This window comes from Bombina bombina, chromosome 2 (genome assembly GCF_027579735.1).
Source record: "Bombina bombina isolate aBomBom1 chromosome 2, aBomBom1.pri, whole genome shotgun sequence".
Classification (NCBI taxonomy): Eukaryota; Metazoa; Chordata; class Amphibia; order Anura; family Bombinatoridae; genus Bombina; species Bombina bombina.
Window position 1 is genome coordinate 230,763,924 of NC_069500.1, and position 19,372 is coordinate 230,783,295.

The 19,372-nt window shown below is 38.9% G+C and overlaps 1 protein-coding gene across 1 annotated transcript in view; it reads left to right on the forward strand.

The window, feature by feature from the left end:
- Positions 1 to 19,124, forward strand: part of ADGRV1 (adhesion G protein-coupled receptor V1) — a 1,190,013-nt gene extending 1,170,889 nt beyond the window's left edge. The window contains 1 exon segment of the mRNA XM_053699719.1: positions 18,751 to 19,124. Within this exon segment, the coding sequence (XP_053555694.1) occupies positions 18,751 to 18,869 (119 nt within the window). The 3' untranslated portion in view covers positions 18,870 to 19,124.
- Positions 19,125 to 19,372: the final 248 nt, after the last annotated feature.

Below are 19,372 nucleotides of genomic sequence, written 5' to 3' on the forward strand. Positions count from 1 at the left end.
ATTTTTATACACGGACGCTGAGTCATAATGACTTATTTTAGTTTAGTATTTCACTCTGCCCAATAGCTGGACAGAGAGTATAAATGTGCTATTTGTTTACATGCACTTAAGTAGGGGCTTGTCACATCGAGCCTATGGTAACGCATCTGGGGAGCATTGGGGGCGGATCGCCCCTGGGCGATACGCATGCGCACTACTTAGCTGTGCGATGCGCGGTGCAGACTGTAAGCACTAACATGGGCCTGCATCTGACACGGTCACACGGAATGATCCCTCTGGGTTACGCTCTGATACTACGGTCAATGCTTTCTCTTTACTATTAACACATTGAATGTTTATAATGCATTAGGACTGAGGTTAATGTCTGATCCCTAAAGTAGGGTTACTTATGCCTTATCAGTGGTAGTCATTAAGTGTCACTGCGAAAGTATTATGTGTAATGTAGAACGGATCTAGTTACAGATGGCTAATACAGATATGCTATTATGCTCTAAATTAAGGTGTTACTGTTCTATAAATTGTATTGAATAGGAAGGATTTATACAGCTCGATGCTGGTTTGTTATCTAGGATTCCTCCTCATACTCTGTACTGCATCATTTGGCATATGTCTGTATCCTCTAGTTCACATTTTATATCCCAATATATATCTGCTCATTTACCAGGATCATGCATCTGTGGGTTCACAGTTGTGATTATTGCGTTATTGACTGCTTTATTTATTGCTTGCTGGATTATATGCTGTATTATTTGTATTTACTTTGCACTGTGGGTTTGGTTGCCATGACAACCAGTTTTTGGCGGTTTTTGCACTAGGGGGAGGGGTCTATGTGTACATAAATGTTTGATTCACTTGTGTGTTGTTGGTCTGATGAAGGGGAGCATTCCCCGAAACGTTACTAATTAAACTATTTGTTTAAAACTTAAGTCCAGAGAGTGCTGTTTTCTACCTGACTACATTTCACCTATTCTAGCACCCTGGCCCTTGGGAAACTGTTTGTGAGAGTGCAACTGACTCATTTTGCCTATATATATATATATATATATATATGTGTGTGTGTGTGTGTGTATATATATATGTGTGTGTGTGTGTATATATATATGTGTGTGTGTGTGTGTGTATATATATATATATATATAGGTGTGTGTGTGTGTATATATATATATATGTGTGTGTGTGTGTGTGTATATATATATATATATGTGTGTGTGTGTGTATAAAAGCATGAGATTAAAATCCTCCATATCGCAAGAGTAAATCAATAGAAATTATTGCATAGGTAATTAGCACATCTAGGCAAGTATCCATGCTTGCCTTTACCCAAAAAAACTCCATATACATTGTTACCAATGCACCAAAGGATTCTGGGCAAGGTATGCAAATTAGATATGCAACTTCTAAGGCTTTTTGCTTCAAAAACTGTGTTAACACACAGCAGACCCCTACTAGGGTAAGTGTAGCAAATACAAAAATCACTACTGGACAGCTGTCAGCAGTAGATAGATTTTTGACTGCTGCTAGGTAAAGCTCGCCAAAATCAAAATTCTTTCAAATTATGGTGGAGATAAAAGCATGAGATTAAAATCCTCCATATCACAAAATTAAATCAACAGAAATTATTGCATAGGTAATTAACACATGCTTTTATCTTTACCATAATTTTAAAGAATTTTGATTTTGCCCTGGAATGAGCGTTACCTAGCAGCAATCAAAAATCGATCTACTGCTGATGAGTTCTAATTAGTATGAAACAGCTGTCCATTAGTGATTTTTGTGTATTCTGCACTTACCCCAGTAGGGGTCCGCTGTGTGTTAACACAGTATTTGAAGCAAAAAGCCTGAGATGTTGTATATCTAATTTGTATACCTTACCCAGAATCCTCTGGTGCATTGGTAACAATGTATATGGAGTTTTTTTGGGTAAAGGCAAGCAGGGATACTTACCTAGATGTGCTAATTACCTATGCAATAATTTCTATTGACTTACTTTTGCGATACCAAGGATTTTAATCTCATTCTTTTATTTTCACCATAATTTTAATGAATTTAGATTTTGCCCTGGAATGAGCTTTACCTAGAAACAATTAAAAATCTATCTAAAGCTAATGAGTTCTAATAAGAATGAAACAGCAGTCCAATAGAGATTTTTGTGTTTGCTGCACTTACCCCGGTAGGGGCCCACTATCTGTTAACACAGTATTTTAAGCAAAAAGCCTGAGATGTTGCATATCTAATTTGCATACCTTACCCAGAATCCTCTGGTGCATTTTTAACATTTTATATGGAGTTTTTTTGGGTATATATATCTATACTTCCTTACTGGGGAAACTTGCCTTTATGTGCTAATTACCTATGCAATAATTTCTATTGATTTACCTATATGTACAGTATATATAGAAATAGATGAATATATATAGGTATAGATATACAGCTATATATGGGAATATATATTTAAAAATGCATAGAACATATTGTTCATTTTCAAATATTTACAGTAAATGCACACTATAACATTTAATTCAAAATGAATATTGCAGAAATATGTTTTTACATGTTTTCATCTATTTAACTGCAAAGGCCTCAAATGCACACACACGCACACACACACACATATATATATATATATATATATAGCAGTACAAAAGGAAGCACTCACCGGGTCTTTGTTTTTACCGGAAGTGCCATCATTTCCGGTTATTAAGTGAATTGTTAAAACATAATTTCATTTTAAAAAAACAAAAGGAAAACAATTTTCTTTGCCATAATTGCCTACATAGTTATATTGCTTCATGCCAAGTTTAAACTGTGTGGTGAAAAACTAACATTAGTGTTGAATAAAACTCTCCCATATAATGTACAGTCATGTTTGGAACGCAAGTATGCGTTCCAATAAACCGGAAGTTTCTCAATTGCCGGTCTCACGAAAACCGTTTAAACGTGAAAAAGAGCTTATATTGTTCAGAGGTTTAGATTAGTATCTCGATTACAGGACTTCTATATGTTTTGGGCTGATGGTGCATGTCCAATAATGGTGCACGTCCAAAAACGTAACACCGGATGTATCATCACTTCCGGTTGTACCTACAAATGCTGTTGCCCATTGGTCAGACTCATAGTATTATATGGAGGGTGATACATCATATTATGATCCTGTCACATTGTTTAACACTGTAATACAATATCATCACTTCCGGTTGTACCTACAAATGCTGTTGCCCATTCGTCAGACTCATAGTACTATATGGAGGGTGATACATCAAATTATGATCCTGTCACATTGTTTAACACTGTTACACATTATTGTGTTACAGTGTTAAACAATGTGACAGGATCATAATATAATGTATCACCCTCCATATAGTACTATGAGTCTGACCAATGGGCAACAGCATTTGTAGGTACAACCGGAAGTGATGATACTTCCGGTGTTATGATTCTAACATATGCTATAGCTGACATTATTGGACATGCACCATCAGCCCGAAACATATAGAGGTCCTGTAATCGAGCTACTAATCTAAACCTCTGAACAATATAAGCTCTTTTTCACGTTTACACGGTTTTTGTAAGACCGGAAATTGAGAGACTTCCGGTTTATTGTAACGCATACTTGCGTTCCAAACACGACTGCACATTATATGGGAGTGTTTGATTCAACACTAATGTTAGTTTTTCACCTCACAGTTTAAACTTGGCATGAAGCAATAAAACTAACTATGTAGGCAATTATGGCAAAGAAAATTGTTTTCCTTTTGTTTTTTAAAAATGAAATTATGTTTTAACAATTCACTTAATAACCGGAAATGATGGCACTTCCAGTTTCAGTGGAACACATGGCGTGCGTTCCACTTAACTACACAGGAACGTAATTAACTGGCACAGGTGGTTTGTATTGATTTATGAGTTTGATTGTTTAACACTAGAGCTGCAACAACTAATCGTCATAATCGATAATAATCGATTATGAAAATAGTTGTCAACGAATCTCATAATCGATTAGTTGTTTTGCAATTAGTTGGTCTGTGCACAACACCAGCTGCTTCACTCCAATGAACTCCTGCATATGGTATTGTGTTTAATGGTTATGTCCTTAGCCTAAAGGACGTCTACTTTTCACTTTTTCAGGACAGTATACTTTTACAACTACCCCTGGCTTATGTGCAACTTAGATATAATAGTCATCATTTGTATTGTTTATATTAAATCTGGTGATTTGGAACTATGCTTTGCATGATATAGTGCCAAGCTTGTTGTTTACACCTTGCCCCTAGTTTGATGGGAGTTATTTAAATTGATGTGCACTATTATCTGTTTGCACAATTATTAGCATATTGCTTGCTATTGCTGATTATATGTACTGTATAAATAAATGTGTAAGGCTTTGTCCTGTTATTGATATACAGTCCTTAGGGCTTTTGATTTTGTTTTTTATTGTTTTTTTTATATTTTTAATAAATTGTGATAATATGTACCAGATTCAACCTTTATAAGTATATATTCGTTATTTTTAGAGTGGACTAGATATTTCCCCTAACCTTATAGCTGGTTATTTACCATTGCATATAGATATTCAAGATATTTTTATGATAGAATGAAGTCAAGGGTTACTTTATTGAGAGGCCCCTTGCCAAGGTAGAAAACACTTAGCATTGGTGAAGAGCTAACAAAGATAAATATCCCACTTTGGTGAAATTGGCAAAACCCTACTTATACACCTCAACAGCCTTTTCTCTGCTGCAGGAAATATAGCTGCAAACAGAGAACCAGCCTTAGCCAGAAGCATGTGGACATGTTGAGAGCAAAGTTTCTGAAAGAATGAATAACAGAATGTTATTAACAGTGATAGTCTCTTTCTAGCTCTACCTCTTATCAAACAGTTTGTGGTTTTGTTTTGTATAATTATAAAACTGTGCTCTGCTGCTTAAAAATTGAAGAAACAGTTGTGTTAATGTAAAGTTTTAGTCTGAAGTTTATATTTGTAACACTCATTATGTGGATTTTATTTAAAACATAGAAAACTATTATTGATTCTCTTTTTATCCGATTAGTCGATTAATCGAAAAAATAATCGGCCGATTAATCGATTATGAAAATAATCGTTAGTTGCAGCTATATTTAACACTATTTAAGATTGTGATGTGACACTGTTTTTTCATTCTGATGAAGGGGCCTGTGTGAACCCCGAAACATCAATAAACACTGGTTTATGACCCGCTAGTAACAAGACCTGAGAGTGCTTTCGTTTGTTGCTGTATACCTTTCATGTTTGCACCCAGACAGTTGACCCAGGAGGACAGATTTACTTTCAGGATTGCTTTATATATATATATATATATATATATATATATATATATACATGTGTGTAGCATATATATATATTAATGTGTTTATATATTTATATATGTATGTAAATAGATATATACATATATACAGTACATATATAGCTCAACACTCAACTGAGACTGCCCTCACCAAGGTTACTAACGATCTTCTTTCTGCTAAAACAATGGCCACTACTCTATACTTATCTTACTGGACCTGTCTGCTGCCTTTGACACTGTTGATCATCCCCTCCTCCTATGGACTCTCAGCTCCCTTGGGCTCAGTGACATTGCCCTCTCCTGGATCCACTCTTATCTCTCTAATAGGTCCTTTTTTGTCTCATTTGCGGGCAACTCCCCCTCTTCATTGCCTCTGTCTGTTGGAGTACCTCAAGGCTCTGTTCTAGGCCCTCTACTCTTCTCTATCTATACTTCCTCACTGGGTAAACTTATCAGTAGCTATGGTTTCAACTATCACCTCTATGCTGATGATACTCAGATCTACCTATCCACCCCTGCACTCTCTCCTTCTGTCCATTCCCACATCAGCGACTGCTTATCTGGCATTTCTTCCTGGATGGCCTCTCACCACCTAAAAATCAACATGTCCAAGACTGAGCTTCTTCTAATCCCCCCATCTAATTCTACACCAGTTTCTAACTTTACTATCACTGTTGACGACACCACTGTCTCCCCATCACCCCAAGTCCACTGCCTAGGAGTTACACTTGACTCCAATCTGTCTTTTATACCCCACATCCAATTGTTCTCTTCATCCTGTCACAACCGAATATGCAATATCTCCAAAATGCGTCCTTTTCTGAGTGCTAAAACTACTACACAGCTAATCCATTCCCTAGTAATTTCCCGGCTTGACTACTGTAATAACCTATTAACTGGCCTTCCTCTCTCCCGCCTCTCCTCCCTTCAATCCATCCTAAATGCCTCTGCTAGGCTAATCCACCTCTCCAGATGCTGCACCCCTCTGTGAGTCCCTTAGTCCCTTCACTGGCTCCCCATTCACAGCAGAATTAAATTCAAAATTCTCACTCTGACCTACAAAGCTCTTACCAATGCAGCACCCCCCCCCCCCGGCCTGTCCTCACTCATCAACAAATGTACTCCAGCCCATCCCCTAAGATCCAACAATGATCTACTCCTTGCATCTTCTACCATCACCTCCTCCCATGCTAGACTACAGGACTTCTCTCGTGTGGCACCAACCCTCTGGAACGCACTTCCTCGAGCTGTCAAACTTTCCCCCAACTTCTCCTCCTTCAAACGCTCCCTAAATACCTTCTTGTTCAGGGAAGCCTATCACCAAATCAGTAACTAATGAATTGCACTTGGCAAATAGTTGCCCTCATCTAACTCCACACTAACATGATTCCCACCTTTGCAGACCCCACCTCCTGTTTCTCATCCTCCTACCCATATAGATTGTAAGTTCCCACTGGAACAGGGCTCCCAATTCCCCCTGTATTTGTTTGTTAAATTTTGTCTGGTGTCTCATATTTTACTGTCCTTTTTTCTTTGTTACCCATGGACAGCGCTGCAGAATCTGTTGGCACTTTATAAATAAAGAATAATAAGAATAATATAAAAACATCTCTTTGTTAAAGCCCTTTAGCAGCCTTTTTTTTCTAACACCTGAGACTTCATATCTTTGAGCCCCAATAACTTTTTTTCTCTTGTTAAGTGTATCCAGTCCACGGATCATCCATTACTTATGGGATATTAACTCCTCCCCAACAGGAAGTGCAAGAGGATTCACCCAGCAGAGCTGCTATATAGCTCCTCCCCTAACTGCCATTACCAGTCATTCTCTTGCACCCAACGAATAGATAGGATGTGTGAGAGGACTGTGGTGATTATACTTAGTTTCATACCTTCAATCAAAAGTTTGTTATTTTATAATAGCACCGGAGTGTGTTATTCCTTCTCTGGTAGAATTTGAAGAAGAATCTACCTGAGTTTTTCTATGATTTTAGCCGGAGTAGTTAAGATCATATTGCTGTTTCTCGGCCATCTGAGGAGAGGTAAACTTCAGATCAGGGGACAGCGGGCAGATTAATCTGCAAAGAGGTATGTAGCAGCTTATTATTTTCTGACAATGGAATTGATGAGAAAATTCTGCCATACCGATATAATGTAAACTCAGCCTTAAATGCAGTAGCAGCAACTGGTATCAGGCTGTCATGTATGTATATTTTACACTTCAGTATTCTGGGGAATGGCACTTCACTGGAATTATACTGTATGCATAAAACTTTAGCCTAATTTGCAGGGACTAGCAACAGGCTTTTTAATAACACTCAATTTATTAATGTTAAACGTTTTTTGCTGGCATGTAAAATCGTTTAATTTTCTGAGGTACTGGGTGAAAAAATGTTTTGGGCACTATTTTTTTCCACTTGGCAGTCGTTTTATTTAATTTATGACAGTTTACTGATCTCTCTCACTGTTATGTGTGAGGGGGAGGGGCCTTTTTTGGCGCTTTTGCTACGCATCAAAAAATTCAGTCAGAAGTTTATTGTCTTCCCTGCATGATCCGGTTCATCTCTACAGAACTCAGGGGTCTTCAAAACTTGTTTTGAGGGAGGTAATCACTCACAGCAGAGCTGTGAGATTGTAGTTGACTGTGATAAAAAAACGTTTATTTCTGTATTTTTTTTTTTTTTCTGCTATCAGGGTTAGTTATCCTTTGCTAATGGGAGCAATCCTTTGCTAAAATTGTGTTTTTTACAAAGATTTGATGCTATAACTTTTCAGTTTATTAATTTTCAACTGTCATAACTTTTTCTGTGCTTCTTATAGGCACAGTACGTTTTCATATTATAGTAAAATACTTGAAAAGTATTTCCAAGTTGCTAGTTTATTTGCTAGTGTGTTAAACATGTCTGATTCAGAGGAAGATATCTGTGCTATATGTGCTAAAGCCAAAGTGGAGCCCAATAGAAATTTATGTACTAACTGTATTGATGCTACTTTAAATAAAAGTCAATCTGTACAAATTGAACATATTTCACCAAACAACGAGGGGAGAGTTATGCCGACTAACTCGCCTCACGTGTCAGTACCTGCATCTCCCGCTCGGGAGGTGCGTGATATTGTAGCGCCGAGTACATCTGGGCGGCCATTACAAATCACATTACAGGATATGGCTACTGTTATGACTGAAGTTTTGGCTAAATTACCAGAACTAAGAGGTAAGCGTGATCACTCTGGGGTGAGAACAGAGTGCGCTGATAATATTAGGGCCATGTCAGTCACTGCGTCACAATTTGCAGAACATGAGGACGGAGAGCTTCATTCTGCGGGTGACGGTTCTGATCCAAACAAACTGGATTCAGATATTTCAAATTTTAAATTTAAGCTGGAAAACCTCCGTGTATTACTAGGGGAGGTGTTAGCGGCTCTGAATGATTGTAACACAGTTGCAATACCAGAGAAAATGTGTAGGTTGGATAAATATTTTGCGGTACCGGCGAGTACTGACGTTTTTCCTATACCTAAGAGACTTACTGAAATTGTTACTAAGGAGTGGGATAGACCCGGTGTGCCGTTCTCACCCCCTCCGATATTTAGAAAGATGTTTCCAATAGACGCCACCACACGGGACTTATGGCAAACGGTCCCTAAGGTGGAGGGAGCAGTTTCTACTTTAGCTAAGCGTACCACTATCCCGGTGGAGGATAGCTGTGCCTTTTCAGATCCAATGGATAAAAAGTTAGAGGGTTACCTTAAGAAAATGTTTGTTCAACAAGGTTTTATATTGCAACTTCTTGCATGCATTGCGCCTGTCACGGCTGCAGCAGCATTTTGGTTTGAGTCTCTGGAAGAGACACTTGAATCAGCTCCATTAGATGAGATTACACACAAGCTTAAAGCCCTTAAGTTAGCTAACTCATTTATTTCAGATGCCGTAGTACATTTAACTAAACTTACGGCTAAGAATTCCGGATTCGCCATTCAGGCACGCAGAGCACTGTGGCTAAAATCCTGGTCAGCTGACGTTACTTCTAAATCTAAATTGCTTAATATACCTTTCAAAGGGCAGACCTTATTCGGGCCCGGGTTGAAAGAAATTATCGCTGACATTACAGGAGGTAAAGGCCATGCCCTGCCTCAAGACAGAGCCAAACCTAAGGCTAGACAGTCTAATTTTCGTTCCTTTCGTAATTTCAAAGCAGGAGCAGCATCAACTTCCTCTGCACCAAAACAGGAAGGAGCTGTTGCTCGCTACAGACAAGGCTGGAGACCTAACCAGTCCTGGAACAAGGGCAAGCAGGCCAGGAAACCTGCTGCTGCCCCTAAGACAGCATGAATCGAGGGCCCCCGATCCGGGAACGGATCTAGTGGGGGCAGACTTTCTCTCTTCGCCCAGGCTTGGGCAAGAGATGTCCAGGATCCCTGGGCGTTAGAGATCATATCTCAGGGATACCTTCTAGACTTCAAATTCTCTCCCCCAAGAGGGAGATTTCATCTGTCAAGGTTGTCAACAAACCAAATAAAGAAAGAGGCGTTTCTACGCTGCGTACAAGATCTTTTATTAATGGGAGTGATCCATCCGGTTCCGCGGTCGGAACAAGGACAAGGGTTTTACTCAAATCTGTTTGTGGTTCCCAAAAAAGAGGGAACTTTCAGGCCAATCTTGGATTTAAAGATCCTAAACAAATTCCTAAGAGTTCCATCGTTCAAAATGGAAACTATTCGGACAATTTTACCCATGATCCAAAAGGGTCAGTACATGACCACAGTGGATTTAAAGGATGCTTACCTTCACATACCGATTCACAAAGATCATTACCGGTATCTAAGGTTTGCCTTTCTAGACAGGCATTACCAGTTTGTAGCTCTTCCATTCGGATTGGCTACGGCTCCGAGAATCTTCACAAAGGTTCTGGGTGCTCTTCTGGCGGTACTAAGACCGCGAGGAATTGCGGTAGCTCCGTACCTAGACGACATTCTGATACAAGCTTCAAGCTTTCAAACTGCCAAGTCTCATACAGAGTTAGTACTGGCATTTCTAAGGTCGCATGGATGGAAGGTGAACGAAAAGAAGAGTTCTCTCTTTCCACTCACAAGAGTTCCCTTCTTGGGGACTCTTATAGATTCTGTAGAAATGAAGATTTACCTGACAGAAGACAGGTTAACAAAGCTTCAAAATGCATGCCGTGTCCTTCATTCCATTCAACACCCGTCAGTAGCTCAATGCATGGAGGTGATCGGCTTAATGGTAGCAGCAATGGACATAGTACCCTTTGCATGCCTACATCTCAGACCGCTGCAATTGTGCATGCTAAGTCAGTGGAATGGGGATTACTCAGACTTGTCCCCTACTCTGAATCTGGATCAAGAGACCAGAAATTCTCTTCTATGGTGGCTTTCTCGGCCACATCTGTCCAGGGGGATGCCATTCAGCAGGCCGGACTGGACAATTGTAACAACAGACACCAGCCTACTAGGTTGGGGCGCTGTCTGGAATTCTCTGAAGGCTCAGGGACAATGGAATCAGGAGGAGAGTCTCCTACCAATAAACATTCTGGAATTGAGAGCAGTTCTCAATGCCCTTCTGGCTTGGCCCCAGTTAACAACTTGGGGGTTCATCAGGTTTCAGTCGGACAACATCACGACTGTAGCTTACATCAACCATCAGGGAGGGACAAGAAGCTTCCTAGCAATGATGGAAGTATCAAAGATAATTCGCTGGGCAGAGTCTCACTCTTGCCACCTGTCAGCAATCCACATCCCGGGAGCGGAGAACTGGGAGGTGGATTTCTTAAGTCGTCAGACTTTTCATCCGGGGGAGTGGGAACTTCATCCGGAGGTCTTTGCCCAAATACTTTGACGTTGGGGCAAACCAGAGATAGATCTCATGGCGTCTCGACAGAACGCCAAGCTTCCTCGTTACGGGTCCAGATCCAGGGATCCGGGAGCGGTTCTGATAGATGCTTTGACAGCACCTTGGACCTTCGGGATGGCTTATGTGTTTCCACCCTTCCCGATGCTTCCTCGATTGATTGCCAGAATCAAACAGGAGAGAGCATCAGTGATTCTAATAGCACCTGCATGGCCACGCAGGACTTGGTATGCAGATCTAGTGGACATGTCATCCTGTCCACCTTGGTCGCTACCTCTGAAACAGGACCTTCTGATCCAGGGTCCCTTCAAACATCAAAATCTAATTTCTCTGAAGCTGACTGCTTGGAAATTGAACGCTTGATTTTATCAAAACGTGGTTTTTCTGAGTCAGTTATTGATACCTTAATACAGGCTAGGAAGCCTGTTACCAGAAAGATTTACCATAAGATATGGCGCAAATACTTATATTGGTGCGAATCCAAGAGTTACTCATGGAGTAAGGTTAGGATTCCGAGGATATTGTCTTTTCTACAAGAAGGTTTAGAAAAGGGTTTATCCGCTAGTTCCTTAAAGGGACAGATTTCAGCTCTGTCCATTCTTTTACACAAACGTCTGTCAGAAGTTCCGGACGTTCAAGCTTTTTGTCAGGCTTTAGCTAGGATCAAGCCTGTGTTTAAAACTGTTGCTCCACCATGGAGTTTGAACTTAGTTCTTAATGTTTTACAGGGGGTTCCGTTTGAACCCCTTCATTCCATTGATATCAAGTTGTTATCTTGGAAAGTTCTGTTTTTAATGGCGATTTCCTCGGCTCGAAGAGTCTCTGAGTTATCTGCCTTACATTGTGATTCTCCTTATCTGATTTTTCATTCAGACAAGGTAGTTCTGCGTACTAAACCTGGGTTCCTACCTAAGGTGGTCACTAACAGGAAAATCAATCAAGAGATTGTGGTTCCATCTTTGTGTCCTAATCCTTCTTCGAAAAAGGAACGTCTGCTACACAATCTAGATGTAGTCCGTGCCCTGAAATTTTATCTACAGGCAACTAAGGATTTTCGACAAACGTCTTCCATGTTTGTCGTTTATTCTGGTCAGAGGAGAGGTCAAAAAGCTTCGGCTACCTCTCTCTCCTTTTGGCTTCGTAGCATAATACGGTTAGCCTATGAGACTGCTGGACAGCAGCCTCCTGAAAGAATTACAGCACATTCTACTAGAGCTGTGGCTTCCACTTGGGCCTTTAAGAATGAGGCTTCTGTTAAACAGATTTGCAAGGCTGCAACTTGGTCTTCTCTTCATACTTTTTCCAAATTTTACAAATTTGACACTTTTGCTTCTTCGGAGGCTGTTTTTGGGAGAAAGGTTCTTCAGGCAGTGGTTCCTTCCGTATAAAGAGCCTGCCTGTCCCTCCCGTCATCCGTGTACTTTAGCTTTGGTATTGGTATCCCATAAGTAATGGATGATCCGTGGACTGGATACACTTAACAAGAGAAAACATAATTTATGCTTACCTGATAAATTTATTTCTCTTGTAGTGTATCCAGTCCACGGCCCGCCCTGTCACTTTAAGGCAGGTAATTTTTCCATTAAACTACAGTCACCACTGCACCCTATGGTTTTCCTTTCTCTGCATGTTTTCGGTCGAATGACTGGTAATGGCAGTTAGGGGAGGAGCTATATAGCAGCTCTGCTGGGTGAATCCTCTTGCACTTCCTGTTGGGGAGGAGTTAATATCCCATAAGTAATGGATGATCCGTGGACTGGATACACTACAAGAGAAATAAATTTATCAGGTAAGCATAAATTATGTTTTTTTTTTACAATATTTTTTTTAAATACCGGTAATTATTATTATATGGTGTTTTATGAGTGTAATGTATTTTTGATGTGTTTTGTGACACTTTTTTGTTTTGTGAAACAGTTAACCAGAGCTCTGAGGTCGTGCTAGCCTGATGAGCATTAACTTCAATTGCAATCAAGTTTACTTTCAACTTGCAACACGAGCGAAACCCCAACACACGCTAACACCCACGATAAATCCCTTTCGCTTGAGCTCAACTGTTCGCGCTCCACTTGTAATCTAGCCCTGAATTTTTTTGTCTGCTAAAAAAACAAAACGAATAGAATATAGCAGTATCATTTGTGGATCTCCTACAGATGCTATTTGTCTGATAGGTGTGGGACACTAAAGTCAAAATTATACTTTCCTGATTCAGATAGAGCTTTCAGTTTAAACAAACTTTCAAATTGACCTTCATTATGAATTTGTGCTCAGACTTTTTATATGCAGGTGCTGGGTGGGGCCCATAGCAGTCAGTCTATACATAGTTAGAATGTGTACAATCCTAATGCAGGGCAGCCTTTTATTAGTGCAGGTTGCATGTCTATCTATCTATCTATCTATCTATCTATCTATCTATCTATCTTCAAAATCATTATACAGAGCAGCATGTATATTATTATTATAACTTACTATTGAATTACATTTAGGGGGCCTAAACAAAAATTTTGCACCAGGGCCCTCTGTTGAGTAGGTCCACTACTGCAAGAGTTCACAGTGTAATACGTATAGGAGTCTTTAATTTGCTGGTGGCTGTCACATGATACAGTGGGCTTGAACATGGAAGTAATTATTATTATTATTAGCAATTACTTGTAGAGTTGATTCCGCAGCGCTAACATAAGTATAATATGCAAATAGAGCATTTATAAGAGCACATGGGTTGAGATCCCTGCCAATGGTTGCACTATTGTAAATCTCCTTACATGAAGGTGATCTACAAATTTAGAGACAAGGTCAGAGATGTAGGGGAGTACAGTGTTACTGAATTTTAGAGTTAGGGTTTTATGTTTTATTCTGAAGGCCAGAAGAAGCCAGTGAAAGGATTGTCAGACAGGTGTAGCAGATGAGAAACCGTGTAATGTCACTTAAAAAAATGGCAATTTATTTAAAAAAAAACTCTCAGAAAAAAAACTCTACTGATAATTTGAAAATCAGTGATAGTACATTTTCATTTTATTGTCCTTTAAATGTTGCTCCTTTATAAAGATTTTAAAACACTTAGTACAATGTCCCTTTACGTTTACAAATGGAATATGGTTTAGCCCCATATTTTTAAAACTGCAGGATCTGGTTATGAACAAGTTTATGTCAATGTAGAATCTAATTTATTAAGAATAGTTTATAAAAATAAATAAATAAAATATGTGCATATTGCCAAAAACTGCATAATAAATTTCCATTTTGAAAAAAACAATGTTAGTAACTTTTATAGCTATTTTTAGTTGTAGTTTAAGCAATAAGCGCACCATATGCCACAACATGACAGTTTCTTTACAAACAGAAACAGACAGATGGATTTAGAAGCTATTTTGTGAAAGTTTCAGTTGTAATATAATATTTATCTGCGTACCATTTATAATAGTAGAGATAAAGCTGAATTTCTACCTGCCTTATTTTTATGATTCTGGAATGGCTCCTGGTCAAGTCTAATATCTGAATTATTCTCTCATGCTGCAAATTTAGCACTTTTAGTTAAAAAAAATAAAAATTGGTGTTCTTGACACAACATTTTCCCAAAGGCATTGCAACCTTTTTAAAGGGACATTCTATACCGTAGTCATCTTAAAATCTTACCTTACATTAGGCTGCAAAAAGACTCCTGCACCTCTTTCTATATCATGAAGCAGGGACGGTAAAAAGTTATTTTAGAATGAATATTGTTTCTGGCCACTTTGAAATGGCTGCCAAGCTCAGCCCACTGACATCACAATCTGGGCTACATCTAGGCACTCTGCTAAATAGCATTGACAGTCTGTTGAATCCAACTATTGAGCCTTTTGTGATTGGACTCCATATGCAGCCCAGATCATGATGTCATCAGTGGGCAGAGCCTGACAGCCATTTCAAAGTGGCAAGAAACAATATTCATTTTAAAATAACTTTTTTTACTATTCCTGCAGTATGATATAGAAAGGGTGCAGGAGGCTATTTGCAGCTTAATCTATGGTAAGACCTTGATTACTAAGGTGTAGACTGTTCCCTTAAATCAAATAGCTGCATTTTGAAGAAAACATAGACTGCACAGACAGATATTTTTAAATAATTATTTACTCAACCACTTTTTTCTTATCAGAGAGACATAGAGACCTATTTAACAACAGTCTTGCGGACCTGATACGACAGTGCGGATCAGGTCCGCAAGACCTTGTTGAATGCGGAGAGCAATACGCTCTCCGTATTCAGCATTGCACCAGCAGCTCTTGTGAGCTGCTGGTGCAACGCCGCCCCCTGCAGACTCGCAGCCAATCGGCCGCCAGCAGGGGGTGTCAATCAACCCGATTGTACTCGATCGGGTTGAATTCCGGCGAAGTCTGTCCGCCTGCTCAGAGCAGGCAGACAGGGTTATGGAGCAGCGGTCTTTAGAGCTTGATAGATAGGCCCCATAGGGTTATAATAAAATAATAAGAGCTATCAGAACTGTGAACCCACTAAAAAAGATATAATTATGAGTAATGTAACAAATAGTATGCTGGAAAGGGTGCATCAGTGAAATGTGCATAGGTCTGTGAAATGCGTATAGGTCCTATACAAAATGCCAATTGAGTTAGTGTTTGCTACAAAAAATATATTATTGCATAATAACTACCTAGTACTGAGGTATGATGGGCTTTCTTAGCCAAGCTATTTACATATTTAAAATGTGTGTGTCGGACTTATAATGTGCTATTTTTATTGTAAAGCCTGCCGCTTCCACCTTAAAAACATCGCGAAAATCAGACATTTCCTTACACAAGACACAACTAAGATTTTAATCCACTCTCTCATCCTTTCCCACCTCGACTACTGCAACTCCATCCTCTCTGGTCTCCCTAGCTGCCGCCTAGCTCCTTTACAATCCATAATGAATGCACCTCTCTGCCAATCCCTTCACTGGCTTCCTTTTGCCTCCAGGATTAAACACAAAATTATCACTCTGACTTATAAAGCCCTCAATTGCATTGCTTCCCCCTACATCTCAGACCTTGTCTCCAGATACTCTCCCTCCCAACCCCTTCGCTCTGCTCATGATCTCCTACTCTCCTCCTCTCTTGTTACCTCCTCACATTCCTGTTTACAAGATTTCTCCAGACTGGCTCCCATCCTATGGAACTCTCTGCCTTGCTCCACAAGACTCTCCCCTAGTTTTAAAAGCTTCAAATGCTCCCTGAAGACTCTACTATTCAGGGACGCATACAACCTACACTAACATTCCTATCTCCACTGGTATCCCCTAACACCCCATAGCATGTAAGCCTATGAGCCCAGCTGTTTGTAGTCCACCTTCTTCAGAGCCGACTACAACAGTGCAACTCTCGGTAGGACCCTCTACCCATTTGATCCCTATAATTGTTTTTATATACCACATATGTTCATAGCGCTGCAGAACCTGTTAGCTCTCTACAAATACCTGATAATAATAATAATAAATTGTAGTCAATCAGTTAAACAAATCATCACATATTATATATGTCTTTTACAACCATACATTATTTTGAAAGAACAGCAGCAATAATAATGAAAAGGACAAACCTAGCAAAATGATCTAATTAGTTTTTAAGGAATATAATATTTTCCCAAGTTTTTTATGTTTAGAAATTTAAACCAAATTTAAATTTGTGGATTATGTTACAGACATGCTAGGTTCAACTGAAATTACAGTTCTGCTGAAATCAAGTAGATCATTTTAATAACAACTGATTGGTACTCATTATACACTCTACAAAACTACAGGGAATTTCCTGCATTTAATGGTTAAGGGAATGTCTAAATATTATATAAAAATGATAACATGATAATATTGCCCCCAAATATAAACCACAGTATGATTATCACCAATAAAATATAGGGTAATGTCTGGTTAAGTGTAGGTGGCAGATAAGAACTATAGGTCCAACAAGTTCTTTTTATTAAAGGGACAGTAAAGCTAAAATTTAACTTTTCATGGTTTAGATAGAGTATACAATTTATTAAAAAATACAGTTTACTCCTGTTATGAAATATGGGAATTAGGCACTGCTATAATATATAAAATATTTAAATTATTCTAAAAGGACCATTCCAATCTTTTCTCCAATCTTTGTTTCCAATTTTTTTCTCCCCCTCTGCTGTCTTAAAGCCCTCCTCCCATGTTTACCCTCCTTTCTCATTCCACATCCTCTCACCTAACATCAGACTCCAGATTTGCAAATACATTTTACAAGCCTCTCACCTAACATCAGACTCCAGATTTGCAAAGACATTTTACAAGCCTCACACCTAACATCAGACTCCAGATTTGCAAAGACATTTTACAAGCCTCACACCTAACATCAGACTCGAGATTTGCAAAGATATTTTACAAGCCTCACACCTAACATCAGACTAGAGATTTGCAAAGACATTTTACAAGCCTCTCACCTAACATCAGACTCCAGATTTGCAAAGACATTTTACAAGCCTCACACCTAACATCAGACTCCAGATTTTCAAAGACATTTTACAAGGTAATTCACCTGACTGGCCTCTCTCCAATCAAGATACTGAGTGCAATTATTTCTTATTTCTGTTGGGCTATCATGGAATTATTTTTAAATCTCATTGTAATATTTCAATCTTTTCTCCAATCAATTCTCCAATCTTTGTTTCCAAACTTTTTCTCCCCCTCTGCTGTGTATTAAACCCTTCCTCCCATGTTTACCCTCCTTTCTCTTTCCACAGCCTCACACCTAACATCAGACTCCAGATTTGCAAGCACTTGCCCTCCAATCCCTTCCCACCACCACCCACCCTATTGTTTACCTTAATTTATAAACACACCTATTAACCGTAATTATGTGCAGCTGTCACTAATAATCCAGGATAGAGAACCCCCTTCAGACTCACATCTTTTGTACTGACATTTTACCACATTCTTTTACACTTTTCCAAACCTCACTTGCTCGGTCACCCCCCCCCCCCCCATGTCATCACTCGCTCTCAGTTCAATCTGCCTTTTATCAGACATTTCCTTTCTCCCTTACCTTCTGTGTCCATTCCCTCTCATTTAGATTGTAAGCTTGAGAGCCTTTCTACCTGTAGGCCACTTTGTATTTAAAGTTAACTACTACTGATTGTGCTCAAGGGCAGGGCATTCCTCTCCTTTTGCATAACTGAATTATTGCACCTGAAACTGTTATTTAGCGTACTGTACCTGTTTGTGTATTACTGTATCCCTGTAATGTTTTTATTCTTTGTATAGCGCTGCGTAATCTGCTGGCGCTTTATAAATAAATTATAATAATAATAATAATATCTGCAATTACACATTACATTGCAAAATATACAAAACAAACAATTTAAATATATTTACTTTAAATGTATTATTTGTCATTTTGTTAGTATGCCAAGGATTTTCAGTGGATACACCTATTTAAAAGCCTCATTTGCAGTTTTCAATTGAGGATAGATTTCAATGCTCTTGTGCTCTGAGCTAATTGATAAATACTAACACAGTAAAATGTAAGAATTAATTTACTGTAACATTCTTATAATTGCCTTTTCTTTTTTCAGGATCAGGACTCAATATCAGTGACACTGAATCCTGTCATGGTAGTCAAGATGGCAGTCCTATGCCTAACTCTCAGATCGTGGAGCTGCGGCGAATTCCAATAGCTGATACACATCTATAATCATTTTTGTATTCATCTCTAATTCAATATTTTATTTTGTTTTTTTGCACTAAACACCTCCACATTGTAGATTTAGTCACAGTGTAAAAGAATAATTAGTTTCACGTTAGCGCTAAAGGTAAACGTTAGAAATATTCCGCGTACAGAACCGAAATTAGACTGAATGCAAAAGATAATGTGAAATGTATATAATTAACATTTTAAGTAACCAGTTTTATGTAGAAAAAAAAAGATTATTAAAACAAATTTTGTTTATTTGACTCTCTGATTTTTTTGGTAAATAATGCCGGAATGATTTGGATTTGTCTGATATGATTGACAAATTCTGCTTTTGCACAACCATTGTGGAAGAGCAGCAAAAGAAGGGGCTGCACAAGATTTTCCTGTGCAACCTACAACTCACTGAGTGACAGGCAGAGACTTTATCTTGCTTGGAGCCTTATCCTCTAGAAGCTTTTTAAATGGAGGACAACATAATAACCCATTTGCAGGGGTACATGCTT